The 19,304-nt window shown below is 47.7% G+C and overlaps 1 protein-coding gene across 3 annotated transcripts in view; it reads left to right on the forward strand.

Annotated features, from left to right (window-relative positions):
* The first annotated feature begins 1,732 nt into the window (after window positions 1–1,732).
* The window catches only part of LOC116946286 (carbonic anhydrase-related protein 10-like), a 378,302-nt gene continuing 360,730 nt past the window's right edge, over window positions 1,733–19,304 (forward strand). The window contains exon 1 of one of the 3 annotated variants that reach the window (XM_032961344.2): window positions 1,733–1,936. In XM_032961344.2, coding sequence (XP_032817235.2) covers window positions 1,834–1,936 — 103 coding nt within the window. In that variant the 5' untranslated portion in view covers window positions 1,733–1,833. The remainder of the gene's footprint in view (window positions 1,937–19,304) is intronic. The other 2 variants (XM_032961345.2, XM_032961347.2) reach the window with 2 other exon arrangements.

Below are 19,304 nucleotides of genomic sequence, written 5' to 3' on the forward strand. Positions count from 1 at the left end.
ATGCAGCAATATTGCTGTATCTTGATACAGCAATTTTCATTTATTTTACCTACGCGACTTTACCGAAAAACCCAAAGAGAATCCGTGCAGTCACGAAAGCTTCAAATCCTGAATTATCGTCACAAATGTCTGACCTCCCCCCCCCCTAGGTGTGTGACGTCATTTATAGACGGCCCCTTGTTGATCCGTGAGGGTGGGTGAGGCTGGTATCCAGAATCAGAATATTACTGGTAGGAATCTTCTGGTTACACCACCAGCCCACAGGGGATTATTGTGTCCGTCCGTCGTGCATCCAAAAATGGGAGGGATGGGGCTGGGTGGAGAGGGGAGGGTGGGGAGGGGCTGGGTGGGGAGGGGCTGGGTGGGGAGGGGAGGGTGGGGAGGGGCTGGGTGGGGAGGGTCTGGGTGGAGAGGGGAGGGTGGGGAGGGGCTGGGTGGGGCTGGGTGGGGAGGGGCTGGGTGGGGAGGGTGGGGAGGGGCTGGGTGGGGAGGGTGGGGCTGGGTGGGGGGTGGGAGGGGCTGGGTGGGGGGTGGGAGGGGTGGGGTTGGGTGGGGAGGGGCTGGTCACCCCGTGGTGCCCTTATAAAACTCAACGTTTAACCTACTCACGCCGGCTTGTGCCCGCCCTCACAGTCGGGCATATTTGCGGAATACACCACGCCGCCATTGACCCTGGCCATTGACCGAGCACCACAACGTTCCGACCAGCTGCCTCCGCAGGAATGTGTTTTATAGTGGGGGAATCCGATGAGCTATAAAGTTATTTTTTTCATCAATACGTCCAATGTTTCACAGATGTCCAATATCAGCCGTGGGTGGGAATAAAACTTAGGCGAGCTGTTTAGGAATGTTTGGGAAGGGCGACAACATCGCAAACGATTGGGGTCACTTAAACAAAAGATGGATTAATGTGACACGGGGCCAGAGACGAGATGCGCTCAATGACCACGACCCTCCACGCACGGCGAGCCTTACACGCAGCCATTCCTCCCCACGCCGCAGCCCCGTCTCAATGCACTGCCGCGTGAAAGCCTCTCAACGCTGTCTCAGGCATTCGGGTCGTTTGACCATACTTCACCACGCTGGTCAGTGTGGGTGATGAGAGTGGAGGAGGGAGGGGGGTAGTGTGGTGGTTAGCGCTGCGCTGCACTACGAGCCCAGCGACCCGAGTTCGATTCCCGCTCACGGCCAACACGAAGTGACGATTATTAGAACCGGTTCTGAGCCTCCCCTAGGTCGACGCAGCCTCAAATTATTACCTGGCGCGGTGCGTTAAAGGATCGCCACTAGGGAGACAAAGGCGGCCAGGCGTGGTGCTAGCCTTCATAGATGGTACTCGCTAACAGCACTTGCCCTAACAGTCTGTTACAGGCTACATGGGGGATCTTTGTCTTTTTGGGGGAGGGAGGGCGGCAGGAGAGTATTCAGGTCCATCACCTTTGCCGTGGTCGGGAATCGAACTCTGGTTTATCGCAGCGCGCTAACGACTGCGCCCCCCCCCCCCGTGCCCGACGATCCGTGCCGCGTGAGATCGCAGCCCCAGGAGCAGGAGGGCGGGGGAGCCCCCCCCCGCCCCTGCTCTTGTGGTGAGGGGCGGGGCTGGGTGGGGGCGCTATCTCTCTTCTCTGATTGCGCTGCCCGGGCGCGGGCGGGGGTCTGCGCGCTCCTCCGTTCGCTGCTTCACGCGCAGAGTGTGGGGGGGGGGTGATGCAGCAGCCCCGCCCCCCACCCGAGCGCTGACTCCCCGCACTCGCTCCGAGCCGCCACCGCCGCCTCCTCTCTCTCGCCTGCGCGCTCGCGAGTCGCGCCATGCCCGCACTCGCCTAAGGAACCATGGAGCCGGGCTCGGAGTCGCAGCCGCCGTCGCTGCTGCTGCTGCTGCCGCCGCTGCTGCTGCCGCTGCTTCTGCTCGCCGGCCCCGCGACTCTCGCTTCAGGTAAGAGTCGCTGCGACTCGCTGCGACTCGAGAACGGAGAGTTGCTCGCGACTTGTTTCCGAGCGACACTGGCGATGCCCACAGCCGCCAGCGGTTTTGGCTTGCGGTTTGCACAGCTGTCAACGCCTTGTCAGTGCCCTACCTTATTGTAGACAAATTCAGACCTCATTGGTCACTCCGTGCCCCTTATAAATCTCAGCGTTCATCCTACAAAGTCCCATCGCAAGGGAGAAACACAAACAAATAGACCACAAATTACGGGGGGGGTGTTGCCCGTATTGAAACGGCTGTACGCCGTATGGACCTAAACACTCAAATTCCCTGTACAAGAATACTGGGTAACCCGTACGGGTTGACAACTGTGGGTTTGCGGTTGATGGCCGCTGTGTGTCTCTTTGCAAGTTTACAGTCGCGCATTTTTGCTGGCAACTAAGCGTATGACCGTATCGCGCATGAATCAATGCTCCCTCTTCCACAGTTATTCATTCACTCTCTGCGGGTTTCTGTTGTTTACTGCACCAAACTTAAACGCCGTCTCGTGTTGCACTAATTTACTTAGGAATAACTTTCGCGGTGTAACATCGGTTGCGTCCAAAGGACCGGTATGCGTCGCGTACCTCGTATAAAGTAGTGTGTTACTCCCTCTTGAGATACTCGCTCTATCAAAATTAACCCTGTATATAGTAAACAACAAAGACAAACATCTCCCCGTGTAGCCTTAGCAGACTGTTGGGGCAAGTGCTGTAAGCGAGTAGCACCTATGAAGGCCGGCACGGCAGTGGTTGGCCAACACCGCACCCTGCGCCTTTGTCTCCCTCGTGGCGATGTTTACGCACCGCACCAGGCACCCATTTGAGGCCGAGTCGACCTAGGGGGAGACTCGCGACCGGTTCAGATCTTTAATCGTTACCGGTGTTGGTGGCCGTGAGTGGGAATCGAACTCGGGACGCTGGGTTCGTAGCGCAGCGCTAACCGCTGCACCGCCGCTACCCACGGAGTAAACACAGACGTGGCATTCCACCACCATCTCTCTGTCTGCAATTGCATTGCGCAAGTTCTTCTTGAAACCTCAAGTCACCTCGTTGCAACCGCGGTTTTAATGTGTTGCTGCGATGCGCTTAAGCGCAAAAAGAGAAATGAACGGTTAGATAAAATTGCGCGAACAATTGTAAAATTAACTATTAGAGAGGTGTTGGGGTTAGATCGCGTAAATATAAATGTCGTTAAACCGGCCACCACCCGACACACAGGCAATTAGTAAGGGGTTTGTCACGTAAACAAATTGTGCCAAGTCGTTAGGACAGTACACCCGCTTGTGTGTTGGGGAGTAAACCCACACAATTTACAATGTGTTAAATTGTAAAGTTATGATTTTTTTGCTGGAAAAAGTCATACAATATTTAATCGCGTGAAGGTGTTGTTCATAGAGAAAGATATTATTATAAGCTGCAGCAGCAGCGAGCGGAGGCTGCGTGTGTTGGCAGATCAGGCGCCCAGATGCAGGAAAGCAAATCCACGCATCAATTTGCTTTCATGCATCCGATGAACACTTGGGATATTAATAACGATTAATTGGATGGAAACATATGTCGTGATTCCATTTGGTTAAATACTTTGCATTTTAAATAAATGCTGACTTGTGTGTGTGCGTGGCTCAGCGATTGCGCGAGCGCCGCCCCAGTCAGAAGGGTTGCGAGTTCAAACCCTGGTTGGGGGTGGTTGACTCGGCCCCATCATCCCTCCCGCGGTGAATATAACGAACACCACTTTTAGGGAGTTGGGGGAAAGGGAGGTCAACAGTGGTGGGCTGTCCGATGGACAGACTCGCCCCCGCCAGAGGCATATGGAATTTCCACCACAGACTGGCTTCCCTCTGGGGCGGAGGCTGAATGCGCGCGTGCAGAGTAGGAAGGACCCGCTCGCCACTCTGGTGGAGTTGGTGGCGCACACGAGATGTCGTCACTTGCCCCTCTTTACTCTTGCACCAACTAATTGAGTTTGTTAGCCTCTCCAGAGGCGGGAGATGGTCGAGTCAATATTCATTGTTTGCAGCAGCAACGAGAACTGATGTTGTGTTAATTTGGATGACAACACAGTTTTTTAAGGGTTATCCATTCCACGTGTTCCATGGGATATATTTCTTCGCAAATGGCATTTTAATGCAAAGTCGTTATATGTAATGGAGGCAAGGATGATTCCCGAGGGCAGACGAGAATTCGATGACCTATTTTGTTTAAGGCTGGACTCTTGGAAGAACGTTAACAAATAAGCGCATCGCTCTGAAACGAACAGCGACAACGGACATAGCAAATATGTAACACTTCAACAGCAACGTAGAAGTTTCCAAGAAGCAAATAATAATCATTCCATGTATATCGCGCTTTCATCAAGGATCTCAAAGCGCTGTACAGGACACAGCAGCAGCCACTCGGCATAAAAATTATGATATATTCTATTACAAATATATTAAAAAACTTTAATAAGCGGAAGCATATAAATAGATTTTCAGACGCATTTAAAAATGTCCACAGACTCGGAGATGTTTATCTCGTGAAGCCCGACACGAATATCCTTCACTCCAGCCCGCTAATTTCCGCGTGTGACAATCCAGGGGAGGTTGGTTTGCGCGTGGAAAGGAAACCGCGTTAACGACAGCGGCGTGATCAATATTCGCGCATAACACCCACCCACGGGCGCCTCCCACACTCTCACCGCCACCGCCGTCGCCGCCACCACCGCTGTAGTGCTTCATCGCCCCCCCCCCACCCCCCCACAGGGGTGGGGGGGGGGCATTGTGGAGCAGAATCTCACAGCGCCAAAGGGCCTGAAGAATTGGCTCCTCTCGCGCAGGGACTGGGCCAATCCCACGCTCCCGCCGCTAACCAGCCCTCGTGACACGTGCCATGAATGAGAAGCCACACGTCAACTGAAAGGGCCCTGAGTTATGCGTTGATATTTGACATGCATCCGGGCCTGTTCCCCCTGAAAGGGGGGCCCAGACGGAAGCCCGCCCCCCTCCCACCCAAAAAACGCCCACTCACTCACCCATCCACTCACCACACTGCAGGTCACATGACACACCCAATCACTCACCCAACCACTCACCCACTCACTCACCACACTGCAGGTTACCTCACTTCTCTCTGCTTCTCTCCTCGCACTGCTCCACTTTGCAATCCCTCCTCCTCCCACCGTCATCTCTTTTCTCAAACTAGTCGTCACTACCATGGTTACTGTTTCCATAGACTTCCCTCACCGAGTCCTCCTTCCGTATGAAGGGTTCGATGATGTTACTGGACGGCTCCATTCCCTCTGGACGCACCACTGGGTCCACCACCACCACCACACACCTGCGCATGTCACTGCTACGGTGTCTGCGGCAGTACAAGCCGCTTGGCTGCCCCTGCTGCTTTGCCCTGTCCATGTAAATTGCTCTAGGGCAGTTTAAATTATTCACTATATTTTCGTTTCATCATGGAAGTTTAAAGGATTACCCTCAATATATTCATGTAAAAAGAGCAAACATTAACATGTTGGTTTAATGAAAACACTGATTTTCTGCTGCTCGTACAGGTCACTAGAACTGCGTTATCGCTGTTCTGACTCACTTTTACATTAATAAGATAACCTGACATTCCTTTCTGTAATCCTGCTGTAATGAATTTAATGATAATCATGTTTAAATGCAATTGCCACGAGCATATTTGATGTCAGAAATGATTCTTTGATCATTCTACATCTCTGAGGTCACATGACATTCATTATATATCCCTTCTATCACGTTGGTATTTGCTTGCTCAAGTAAATACTCGGGTCATTAGTTTATTATTGCGTCTGAAAGCTTAAATGCAAATCGTGTTGTATCATATTCTACTCTTAGAATTCCACAATTCAGCAGCGATGCTGTGAGCTGTATTTAATCTGCGCTGCATATTCCTGGTCTGTACGCTGTATGTCCATGACAGTGTACCTTAGGGTTTGGTGTGACAGAATTAGATTCATTCACATTTTTGCAATTACCATAAAAAACGATTACATGAGGTGACGGGGACAATCATTTAAATATTGTAATGCCGCCCGATTGAGTGACACCCGATTGAGTTTTGTGTTTCGTGTTTGTTGTCCTTCCCCTGCACCTCCGATGAGCATGGTTAGCTGCATACGGTGTGAAAGAAGTTCAACACGCACACGTACATTGTAAACGGTCATTTAGTGTGTATCCACTCAGCTTACTTATGGGTGTGTGGGGGGGGGAGGTAATTTTCCTAATTATGTGCATTATGGAAAGTGTGGATTATTATTAACACTGATACACATTTAGCAGGTCATAAGAAACACGTATAATAATGTTCTCTGTATTGAGTTTGTAAAAAGAACATCTCTGGGTCGATTGGCACGCGCCACACGTGTGTCAATCACTAGAGGGCTCTGCTGCAATTCGGCGAAAAATATTAAATTCCCTCCTCGTGGAAACGCGGAGTTTTCGTTCTAATTTAACTTTTAATTCTACAATTAATGCACATTATGAATTTAGCAGGTTTGGAGTGGTGAGTGCGGTGCTGAGCACGCGACTGCACTACGACACCGGCGATCTGAGTTCGATTCAATTGTTTTGGGACCTCAAGGTGGAGGGAAGCGGAGGGCGATTTCCCCCTCCCCAACCCCCCTCCTCGGATCCACCGCTGAGTGGGGAGAGTGGAGAGCGGAGCCGAGCGTGGGATGGGTAACATGCGGTTCTGCACTGCAGCGTGCAGCTCGCTCGGTGCACCGGGGAATCCCCACCGGGGCCCCCTCACGCGGCTCCCTGCTGCTGTTTCTGCTGCCAGGGTTCTGTCGTCTCCACCATCGTCACGGTTTCATTGGTGGCGAGACGGGGGGGGGGGGGGGGGGGAGCTCAGGGCCGTTTTAGCCAACAGGCACGGTAGGCACTGTGCTCAGGGTCTCCAAAAACTAAAGGGGCCTACGAAAAGATTTTTGATCGGATCTTTTTTGTTTGTATGTGGTCCTGTCCGAACATTGTATTTGTTTCGATTTAAAGCTTTCGTGACTGCAATGATTCATCTTCTTTGGTTCTTTCGGTAAAGTCACGTGGAATGATAATAAAATAATAAATTGATAAAATAAAATAACACAATACGGCCTTTAAGCCTCAAATTTTGAGGCTTAAAGGCCGTATCTGAACGTGGCTCTTTCACTCCAGCGCTGTCCTACCAGACAGTCTCGCCCCCTTCACCTGATGAAGGCCGCTTGTGTTGTGGCCGAAACGTCGTGAGAATATTATTGTGTTATTTTATTTTATCAATTTATTATTTTATTATCATTCTACGTGACTTTACCGAAAGAACCAAAGAAGATTGTATTTGTTATCGATAAAAATGAACGGCATCCTTTTAAAGCTGCGTCATCGGATATGATGGTCATAGTAAGAAATAGTTGAATACATTTTCCCTACTAATATTTTTAGGCTTACCTTATTATTTTCAATAATTTCAAATTAAATGTGCTTATCTGCGGCACACAGCGCGCTCCCATCGAATGACGGCACAGAGTAAATAATGAACGTATCAGTAACGACATCTGTCCAGCAGATGGACGAAGTTGCGCGTGAGACAAGCGAGTGACAGCGGCGGTAGTAGTGACATGGGGCAGCAGCAGCATCAACTGTAGATAGTTAGCACTGAAGGCCTACGAAACAGAAGTGCCTAGGGCCTACAAGAACCTTAATCCGGCCCTGGAGGAGCAGTGACGCTGCCCAGTGCTGGCGCGTGCACCGCTTGTCGAATAATTCCAGGCCGTCCTGGTTATTATTACTGTGGGCGTATTAATAAAGTACACGCCGTCTGCTTCGCAGGAGATTGTTAAAAAAAAATCTGTCATTATTGGAAGCGAGTAGCCCATCGTGTGCCGGCATCACCCACCGATTAGCACGGTTGGCGACGTGCGGTGCAAAAGAAGTTCAACATACATATGTACACATGGACTCACAGAGAGACCCATAGACTCACACAGAGACCCATAGACTACTCACAAAGAGACCCATAGTATCAACATCGGCCCCCTACTATGAAACTACTGCAGACTTATGTCTACGACATACAGCGCTGCTCAATAGACTTGTCTTATAAGAATGGAAGGGATATAAAATGTACTCATTTATCATTATAATTGGGTACACAGCATTAATTCCACATGGCTAAACAATCACACACAATAATTATTGTCACTTATGGAGAATGCAAGCAACACAAGAAATATGCGGACGATGTATGTCCTTCCCAGATCTGGCCCTCCACACAAAAGTAAAATTATTATTCACATATCCCACCATCCACATGGCCTTCTGCGAGGGCATCATTTCATCAGCATTGGTTCAACGCAAGACACCCTGGACCGGTCTTGCAAGGCAAGTGTCCAATCAGCGGAGGGAGGTTTGATTGAAGACCGGGTGGCTGTTGAGATATGTGACCAAACATGTAATTTTTTATAATTTATTTTGTTGCTTGGACTGTTTCTCTTATTATATAGCGCCTTATTCCAATGTGCTTTGCAGCAATTCTAACATTGTACATGAGATGATAGTGGTTGAGATAGAGAGTGGGGTTGTTATTAAAAGTGATGGTGTAGTCGTGGTGGTAGGAGAATAGACGGGAGAGGTCAAGTAGGGGATGGGGTAGTAATAGGGGTAATGATAGGGGTAGTGCTAGGAGTAGGCCTGGTCGTAGCGGGGGGCGGAGGCAGGGAGTAGTAGCAGGATGAGCTAGATCAGTGATCTTCACTTATTTTCAGAGGGGGGGCACTTTCGCCGATAAGACATCATCAGTGTGAGGGCCGCCACACATTTGAAACCATTGGTGGTTTGATAGCCACGATGATGGGGGTGTTTTCACGTGTTGTGTATTGTCGGGGGCCGCACGTCAGGGACCACACTAAAGGCCACGAGGGGCCGCCAATGGCCCGCGGTGGCCTTGCAATGAAGAACACTGGGCTAGGGGATAAGAAATAGGGGTTGCTTTAAGCAAGTAACGGAAGCCGGTTATAGTGAAGATTATCGCTTTATGTGCTGCAGTGGGCAATGGTTCCAGTAAAGGGGAGTGAGAAGGGAGAAGAAACGACAGAGAGAGACTTGGAGCAGGGCGAGGGGGCACAGAGAGCGACGGCAGAGACTGGGAGCGTAGAGGACGGGACAGAGTAGTCGGAGATGAGATAAACAATGCAGGTGGGACGAGGCCATGGAGGGGATTATAGATTATTGAGAACTGTAAAGGGACAGCGATAGTAGAGCGGGAGACAGTGGAGTTGAAAAAGTGGAGCAGAAGTGTGGGAATTGTGGGGCAGGTTAAATATGATCTGGCCTGAGGCGTTTTGTAGCTGTTGTTGGAGAGGAGTGAAGGGGCAGGCAGGAAGGCGGAGAAGAAGAGAGGTGTCGTAGTTGAGGTGAGTGACAGCAGAGGGAGTGAACGGGGGGCTTCACAGCAGAGCGTGGCAAGCGCGGGCAGCGACAGGGATATGGTTGGAGAGGGAGGAGTTGAAGATGACCCCCGAGGTTGCGAGTAGAGGAGAGGGGTGAGTGAGGGATATTGGAGGGGATGAGATGATAGACCGGAGTGGAGAGGAGCAGGGGGAGAAGGGAAGAAAAGTATTTCGGTGTTGGTAGGATTCGTGGAGAGGCAGTGGTGTGACACCCAGGGTTGGACGGTGACCAAGCAGTCGAAGGAGGGAAAGGAATATAAATGTGAGAGTCGTCCATATTCTTTGGTTCTTTCGCGAAAGTCACGTATAAAGAATGTATTATTAAAATAAAGTGAATACAAATATCACGACGTTTCGATCGCAACACAAGCAGTCGTCATCAGGTGTTGGGAGGATTCCTTTTTGCTGATGACGACCTCTTGTGTTGCGATTGAAACATGGTGATATTTTTTTCATTTTATTTTTTCTATCTACGTGACTTTACCGAAAGAACCAAAGAATATGAATTCCTGCAGTCACGAACGTTTGAAGTCAAAATTTGTGAGAGTCGTCGGTGAAGAAATGATGGGGAAAGGTAAATGAAGAAATTATATTTCGATTTAAAGCTTTCGTGACTGCAAGGATTCATCTTCTTTGGTTCTTTCGGTAAAGTCACGTAGAATGAGACAGCACTGGAGCTGTCCTCCAGACAGTCTCGTCCCTTCACCTGATGAAGGCCGCTTGTGTTGTGGCCGAAACGTCGTGAGAATATTATTGTTATTTTATTTGATAAATTTATTATTTTATTCTCATTCTACGTGACTTTACCGAAAGAACCAAAGAAGAAGAAATTATAGTTCTAGAGGTTGAGATGCAGAGGGAGAAATAGCGAGGGGCCGAGGACTGACAGTGACCGCGGAGGGAGGGCGGGAAGAGAGATGAAACTGGATCCAGGAGAGGGGTGTGCTGGAGATTCCGAGACTGGAGAGAGCGGAAACAATGACATTTACTCCTGGGAGGTTTTTACCTGGAACGATAAAAAGAGCTTACTTTGTCTTTTTTTTAAGTGATTTTTTTGACCTTTCCTATACTCTGCACTAATGTCGTGTTTTGCATTGTTTCTTGTTGTAACGTTCTGACCCGCTCCGACTGGACATCTGTGAAAAAAGAGCTTCATAGCTCATCGGATTCCTCCAGTAAAAAATAAATGTTCTGATGCTGTAAAGAAATAGTATTTACATTTTTTATTTAAAGCTTTCGTGACTGCAGTAATTCATATTCTTAGCTCTTTCGGTAAAGTCACGTTTTATATATATTATTATTTTATTGTTTCCCTTCAACGTGACTTTACCGAAAGAGCTAAGAATATGAAATAGTATTTACGTTGGAAATAATGTATTTTATCCTGCACGGTGTTAAAACCAAAAAAAACTAGACAAATAAAAGAAACAGTGTACTGTCAAATATCTTCACACTCATCGGTGTAGTCTTGGGTGCTCCGTAACGTAGAGCATCGCTGTGTGCTGATTATATTAGCTAAGACGAATGTTAACAAACATTCCGTGACCGATTGCGATGCGCAACGCTCAAGAAACCGTACCTTGTTATAATTTGAATTGTTAATCATATAGCACAGTACTCTAGGTGGATAATTACACTTTCTATTAATTTCATTGCATTTGTAGTGACATCGCGGGATGTCACCGTGTAATGCTGGCCCGAGAGAGGCACGGCGTGCGATGTATTGTCATCGCGGACACCACTTACATGTGGGTGCAGTACTGGCCCTAGAGGGGCTCGGTAAGCACTGATCGATAGCGCTGGATGGCACCACGCTTGGCGTGCAGTGCCGACCCCTACAGGATAGGGTGTGGGAGTGCCGGCCATGGAAATAGGGTTACTAAAGGCCGTGGCACTCTGGTTGACCCCATGGAACACGTGACCGGTTGAGTCTACACGGGGGCCCCAAGTGGGGGCTAGGGGGTCACGTGTCAGGGTCGAGATCCTGCTCGAGGATTCTCGAAGGTGGTCGTGGCCAAGGGCGGAGCCAGCCACGCCGCAGAGGATATAAGCCGGGTCCCCCAGAGGGACCGGCTGCTGTTGTTCATCCTGAAGAATCCTTCGTCTACGTTCTACGTTCTACAGTCTCCAACACGTGGACCGGGACCCAAGCTGTGGGTCCGGTCCATGGTAGCTAGTTACGGTGTAATTTGTGTAGTTAGCCTGGTGGTCTACCACCATAGTTGTTATTCTGTTAAGGGGCAGTTACCCCGTTTTTTTGTGTTAATAAATGTGTTGCCTCTAAAGAGGACATCTGCGACTCAGTTGAACTCACTACTCTATTATTTATTATTACCTTAAAATAATGGTAACAAATCCAACGTTCGCTGTACTGAAACTTTGCAAGTCCAATATTTGCATATCGAGGTATTACCGTCTTGGGCCACGGACATTCTTGGGGGTCTCGTAGGCCTGCTTCTATGAGCCCAGAGTGTCTGTGCTATAGAGCCGTGGGATGGAGGAAGACGCTTATATTTTCAATGTTTTGTTCTGCAGGCCAGGGTGATCTTTACAGAAAACCAGGAGCAGCAGACACAGAAAGCCTCTTTAGGCAAAGCGCTTGATCGAAATGTGACAACGGGGCTCCGAATGCCGGCACGAAAGTGTTGTTACCCCAGGAAATCCTCACTGAGCCTCAACACGCATTTATGATTGCGTGGTTTGAGACGTTCGGCCTGTCTCTTGGTTTCGCATTGCTTGCTGGCCGTACGTGGTATTATTTCGGAATACCTCACTGTGTCTCGACAATTACCTTCAGGAGAGTCCTGCATTGCGATGTTTTTTTCCCCTCCAGTTCCTTTCTGTGGTGTCTTGCGTGTGGAAGGAAACTGGAGAATCTGCAAAGCCCCACGCTGACGAGGGGGTGACACGATACTGATTACTGCTGGCTGCTCTCGGGATGACGTGATTGCTAAGCTACAGGGTGATTTCAACAAACTACAACATCAGCTATTTGCTCTTAAACTAGTCCTGAATACCTCCAAAACCAAGGTGCTATGCTTCTCACCAGGACTAAAGCAGGAAGTTATTTTTCCCCAATTACATTCCTTAAATAATTGTCAAATAGAGCAAGTCAAGATCTATAAGTATCTTGGGGTCATCCTGGATTCAAAACTGAATTGTGAAGATCACATTATTACATTGGTAAAAAGACAAAAATAAAAATTGGTTTTCTCTATCGACACAAGCACTGCTTCTCCCCAATGTTCCGTTTGGAATTGATAAAAGCTACCATACTGCCTCTACTTGACTACTGTGACATCGTGTATAAATCAGCCCCAAGTACTGTACTGAAGAAGCTTGATCCCATCTATCACTCGGCCTTAAGATTTACATTGAACTGCCCATATAGGACTCACCACTGTGATCTCTACATTGGGTCAAACTTATCATCTCTTATTGTTCGACGGCTTGTGCACCAGATCTTATTTATTCACGATGTACTTACAAAAAAATCCGCAGACTACCTGCTGGATCTCTTCTCTGTTTCAAAGAACAAATTTGACCTCAGGTCTTCGCTCATTTACCAGCTTCACATTCCCTATTGCCGTACAAAAACTGGAGGAAGGGCCTTTGCTATTGATGCCCCCAGAGTCTGGAATGCTATTGCCAATAAACTGCAACTTGAATTGCTACCAATGAGATCTTCTCTCAAAACTGCTCTAGAGGAGTTGTACACCCCAAGCTGCCACTGCTATTCATTGGCGTAAAATAAAATAAAATGTTTCACTCCGGATGACGCTGCAAAGTATTATCTGGATTTTGATTTAGCGTGCTGATCTTAAAGGTGCATTGAAAAATTTGATACTCCGACCGATGCTTCTGTTGTTGTGGAGTAACTCATGCAGCCAGCTATGGCTCTAGGGTTTGGTGTTACATGTTATTTATGTAGTTTATTGTAAAAATTCGGTCACAGTCCTTGTGATCACTGTTACGTTGCAATTATAGCTTTATTTTTTGGTGATTTGGAAAACGTTTTTTCGTTTGGACATGTTTGTTTTGTTGTAGTATGGAGTTAGACTGATGGCCTTAATCTATGTTTTTGTGTGGTTGTTGTTGTTTGACTTGCATCCCACTGGGATTTTTTGCACACAGCGTTGGTGTACGGTGCTTATTTCAGGAATATTTTTGCTGTTTTTTTTCCATGGATTTTCTGTTTGCACAGCTACATAGTCACTTTAAGATGTTTTTCTTGTTCGTGTTTTAGTTTTTTTGTTTGTTGTGGTTGCACCCCATTCAAGAGCCGAATGGCTCACAGGGCTATACCAAAAAAAAATAAACTGAACTGACACTCAACGCTCTGCACACGCATCCATTCAATAGTCCTTCGTTGCACTGCCATATAGCCGCTTTGCAGCCCGAGCAAGTCTATAGCACCTGGTATTCTCTGGTCATCTCGTATCCAAGTCCACAGCAGGCTGCACCTTGCTTACCATCAGATCTGTATTCAATATATATTGAAAAAAATCTCAAATTGCATACAACTATGATGTGATGGATTGCACAACACGAACAGTATTTATAATCCAACGGAATATACGCCTTACACCAGTGACAGCTGATCAACAGAGGCAGATTTTCTTTCTGCAATTCGATCAAGGGAAGCATTTCTTTAGACTCGTGCGCGGAGGTGTTTGGTGTTTCTGCCAAGGCCAGGCACCGGCTGGCACCCGCGGTGAAGTTAGAAATTTGGCCGAGTGTGGTGGGAGGGGGGGGGGTCACTCGACCTCGGCTGTTTGTAATGGAGATTGGGGTAGCTACTGCGCTCCCTTTGGCTTTTCCTACACGCCCCTGTAACGTTTGAATCCGCGGTGTGATTTACACCACAAACAGCAGCAGCCTAGGCGAAGTGGGGACGTGTCTTTGTACACCGCGAGTGGGGGGGGGGGTAGAGTTTTAAAGAATAAAATATGTTTTTCGAGTCCAGATTGGCACTGCGTGAAGTGGCCGTCTCCATCCAATATGCGCACGTGTGCCACGTTGTCGTTGCTCTTCAATGAACATTGGACACCAGCACAACCGTGAGCAGATGGTGCAGCTCCAGGTTAACAGATATTGGGTAAGTTGCATCTCATGAGGAGTAACATGTTTTTGTATCAAGTAGGAGCACTTTATACGACGGCGGGGTGTGGGGGGCGGGCGGGTTCGGCAACCAAAATAACAAAGAAGAGCCATTTTCATTTCGAATTCTGGAAAAACAAAAGCTCGGTGCTTCAAGAGCCGCACGGTGCATGTGGGGAATACGGAGACGGTGGTGGGCCCTTGATGAACAATGTCACGCAGCGGTGGTTGACGAGCCCTGGCCAAGGGGAAGGTAACAAGCTGCCCACACACCACGAGTGATTGCGAGCAGAGGGTAGGCAGGCAAGGGGTGACTTTCTGATTGGGAAAATTTCGGATATTTTCGGGATTAAGGGAAAATTTTAACTTATCTCTAACTGCCTTCGGGCTTACAACACTCTGCCATGTGACAGTTATTTGGCAAGGGAACAGCAGAAGTGGTGCCCTATGAGTGACGACACAGAATAATCATAAATATTTGTTCTTTTCAGATCGTTCAAAATGCCATGTTTAGGCCTGATTTCCATATTATTAATAATAAATGACATTTGTATTCTTAGCTCTTTCGGTAAAGTCACGTTGAAGGGAAACAATAAAATAAAATAAAAAATATATAAAACAATAAAAATTATCACGACGTTTCGACCATAACGCAAACGGTCATCATCAGGTGACGATGACCGTTTGCGTTATGGTCAAACGGTCATCATCAGGTGATGATAACCGTTTGCGTTATGGTCGAAACGTCGTGAGAATTTTTATTGTTTTATATATATTTTATTATTTTATTGTTTCCCTTCAACGTGACTTTACCGAAAGAGCTAAGAATATGAATTACTGCAGTCACGAAAGCTTTAAATCAAAATTTAAATTACATTTGTAAAGTGGCCGCATTCCATGCGTAGATCCCATTGCACCACCGCCGTGTTATAGAAAGCGAGGAAATAAACAGAACCTGCAGGGTACACAGCCAGACCGAGGTGTGCATAAAGGCCAGTTTAAAGAGGTGAGCTTTTCAAGACAGGACTTAAATATCTCTAACCACTGATTGTCTATATTAGTAAAGGCACAATGTTCGGGAGCTGCACTTGCAAAATCCCGATCACCCCAGGACACGAGCCTTCAGAATCAGAATCTATTTAGACTGCAGGAGGAATCCGATAAGCTTTGAAGCTCTTTTTTCATAAATGTCCAGTAGAGGCACCGGGTCAGAAAGTCACAAAAACAATAACACAAAAACACGACTGGAGTGCAAAATATAGGAAAGGTGTGTAAATCACTAAAACTAAACACATACAAATGAAACAACGTATATACTAAACGTACAAATTGTGATAGTATCTTAATTCCTCCAGATTTTCAACGATAATTTAAACAAAGTATACAAGTAAAACTTGCAAAAGTACATAAATACTGCTGATTTTTAAACACTAAATGCAAGCGTGGGCGAACCAGCAAAATAACAACAGCAGTCTCTGACCACAGCAAGACAATAACACACAGTAGCCCTTCGGAGTCCTCAGAAGACGGCGATGTGAAGGTCTCGGGGAGTTCGTTAGAGAGTCAACACGGATCGATCGGTTCCTGCCTAATACTGCGCCTTGCAGCAGCAGCAGCAGCAGGGTCTTATTCGGATTAATCAGACAAATGGGCGCGCCTCCCCAACGATGGCCACCGTGAACGTCTCTCGCCGCCGCCGCCGCTCCAGCTGCTCACGAGCACGGGAGGGGCGCGCAGTCGCCGCTACCGATTTCCTGCATTTGAATTGCGACGTCATGGCTCTCTCGTCCTGAAGATGCCCGAGGCAGCTTGATTTGCTAAATTTGGTCGTGAGAATTGCCCTTCGACTTGCTGGTGAGATGAAGCAATAATCGGCGTATTCAACAGGTATGCATGCAGGCAATTGAATGTGTTTGGCTTTGTCACGTGGTGGGAGGGTATTAACACAAATTTGGTCGGATCGTGTGACCAAATCCAAATATAAATCATGACTCGGAGTTTTTTTAAAATTTGTTTTCTTTGCTAATGATGTAGTCTTACGACCGTTACCCTCATGATGTCGTAACAAGCATAGCCTTTTCTCATCAGCAACAACAACCATTTCTCTCTCAATTGTCAAACGTGCGCGCAACTGATCTCCACCCCCTGTTGACGTCGCGCGCGTACTTGCAGGTATTCTACAGAGGGGTCGTTCAGACCAATTCGGCGGTTGAACATTCCTTTCACGGTACAGGTAATTGTAACCCCTAACTACTCAGCCGCCACCGTCTCACTCGCGCTCCTCACACGACAGCCCCGTCGGAGCTGCTGCAGTATCCGCTGTGTAATACGCGCACCGTCTGCTTTTTAACGGCGGACGTGAACATCGAGAAACGTCGTTCGAAAAGAGTAGGCCGTCATGTCGACGCATATTACACGACTGGAATTAACAGCAGCACCAGCAACGTCACCCCTCCCTCCGAATGTGAAACTACCGCAGGTGGTGCCTTGTGAAACGTAACGCCTTCGTGAAGACCAAATACTCTAAATTATTACAAGGACGTATTTGTCTCTGCGGCGAACCGCACGACTCGGTACGTATCCAGATGGTCATCAATCATCAACTGCCAAAGGAGTTGTTTGCTGTTGAAACGTTCTCAAAGGTCACTTGTGGATCGTGGGGATGGTGGTGGATGCTCCTGATTTACAGCCAGGGGTCGAACACTCCCAGTTTGAGCAATTTAAAAGCAATGAATTCGATACAAGTGCATTTCTGCAAGCGTGAATCAGGCTCAGCACTGTGTGTATATGTGTATGAATCAAACCGAAATTAATGGAGTTATAAACACCAACATGGAATTGAAAATAGCCAAGCGGAGCGAACTCAATTCAACATCAGGGTGGACAAGAAGTGAGACAGATCCACCCAATGTAGGTTCGGCACCAAAGTTGCTTCGTTCCAGTGGACCAAAGCAATGGCGATGAACACACCGAGGGCAAATACAGCCTGGAGAGGATGGTAACAAGGCGAGGCGGATCCATACCCTATTATATCTGCCCGTGAGGGTTGTACCCAGCGGCACCATATTAATCCCCCTAGTGTATGTTATTATTTTCCCATTGCTGCTGCTGATGGACAGGGGAGAGGTGAGAGGGGGGCCCCGAGCGTAGCTCCACGCCACTGCTGTGGTGGGAGTTTCCGAAGAGGACGTCGAGGAACTTGGAGTTCCCATGGGGAGCTGACACAGAGCTGTTAATAATCCAGGCATCTCGCTGACACGGGGAAGGGGGAGTTTCCAGGTGAACCCTAGACCACAGGTATTTGGTTTTATATTTGATGGTGATTTCAACTAGGGCGTCACGGCGGCGAGATATTAACTACCTCACCTGGTATATGGGAGGTCGTGGGTTCGATCCCGACCCTGATGCCTGCTGCATATTTGGAGTTTGCATGTCTCTCTCCCTGTGGTCGCGTGGATTTTTCTCCAGGTCCTGCGGGTTTTCCCTCCATGTTTAGAATGAACATCACGCGTTTGGAGTATTTGGCTGCTACCATAAATTTCCACATGATAATGTACTTCGTTCAGTTATCAATTGTGGCCAGCTCGCTTCTGAAAAAGAGCTACACAGCTCAGTGTGCCTTACTTGGTAAAAAAATAGAACTATATTCGTGGTAGGGCACCAGAGAGATTCAAGTAAATTTTGTAATACAATAATTACTGCTTAACCAATGGAGGCCCTGGGTATCCTCTGATTGTGCAAAGGTTCCACTATCTATTCTGCACTGCCGTTTCATATTTGTCGCCAACTTTAAATCCCCCAATATGTCCACCCGTCACTTCTCACCCTCTGCCATCAAACGTGGCTCCAACTACGCGACGCGTGTTGACGGTCAATTAGTAATCCTCGCCCGTTGGGTTCTTAGTCTTTTCCGGGATCACGCGTGACTTTGTAAATTAATATTATGCAGTACAGCCATGCCTCGTTGTGCAGCAACTCAGCATATGGAGGGGATTTTTGTTGCTAAAATCTAACTCAGAAATTACGAAACAAATTCGGGTCTCCTTTACGTAAAATTGAGCTTTCACTGAGTTTTTTTATTATTACAATTTTTGAAGGGGCGAGGGAGGGTGGGAAATTAAATGATGCATGGTCTATCATTTGTTCTCGCGGTGGTATTCCGTACTGCTGCAGGGTGATTTGCGCGATGCTCTGTTCGCTCTTCGCCGGTTTCCCCACGGCTCGCTTGTGGTGCCAAGCTCGGATCGTTCTGGTTGGGCCCCCTTGGTATTGACCACACCTCTGGGACTGCGCTGCGGGAGGATTTGACTCTCGTTTCAACGTTCTGACTTAATGATATTTTGGGTGAAATTGCGCAAATGATGAATGTGTCGTCAAACACCGCCACCGCCCAGACACAGCCAATTAGTAAGGTTTGTCACGTAAACAAAACGTGGTGTTCAGTTTACGAGTTAAGCACTAACTGGTTGTGTGTTGGAGAGTAAACCCAAAACAACATTTAAGCAATTCGAGTAACCTTGACGTTTTGCCGGTAATTACAACAACCAGCCTCATCAGGCGACAGCCCGAACTGTGGAGAAAACCTCCCTGTGTTTCGGTCTTAAATAGAGGGGCTTAAATGTTCTTACTTCAGTAAAAGTCCAGATGTCTAAGGCAATTAAGTGTAAGTGATAGCAGGAGTGCAAAAAATAGACTTTCAAGCAATCTCCTTGAATGTATACTCAGTAGCGCACAGTATTTTGAATGTTGCGACTAATGTTGAGTATTATTAATATTTTATACAGTTATCGATTTTCAA

This window comes from Petromyzon marinus, chromosome 26 (assembly GCF_048934315.1).
Source record: "Petromyzon marinus isolate PM22_M1 ecotype Great Lakes invasive population chromosome 26, UKy_Petmar_22M1.pri1.0, whole genome shotgun sequence".
NCBI classification, from domain to species: Eukaryota; Metazoa; Chordata; class Hyperoartia; order Petromyzontiformes; family Petromyzontidae; genus Petromyzon; species Petromyzon marinus.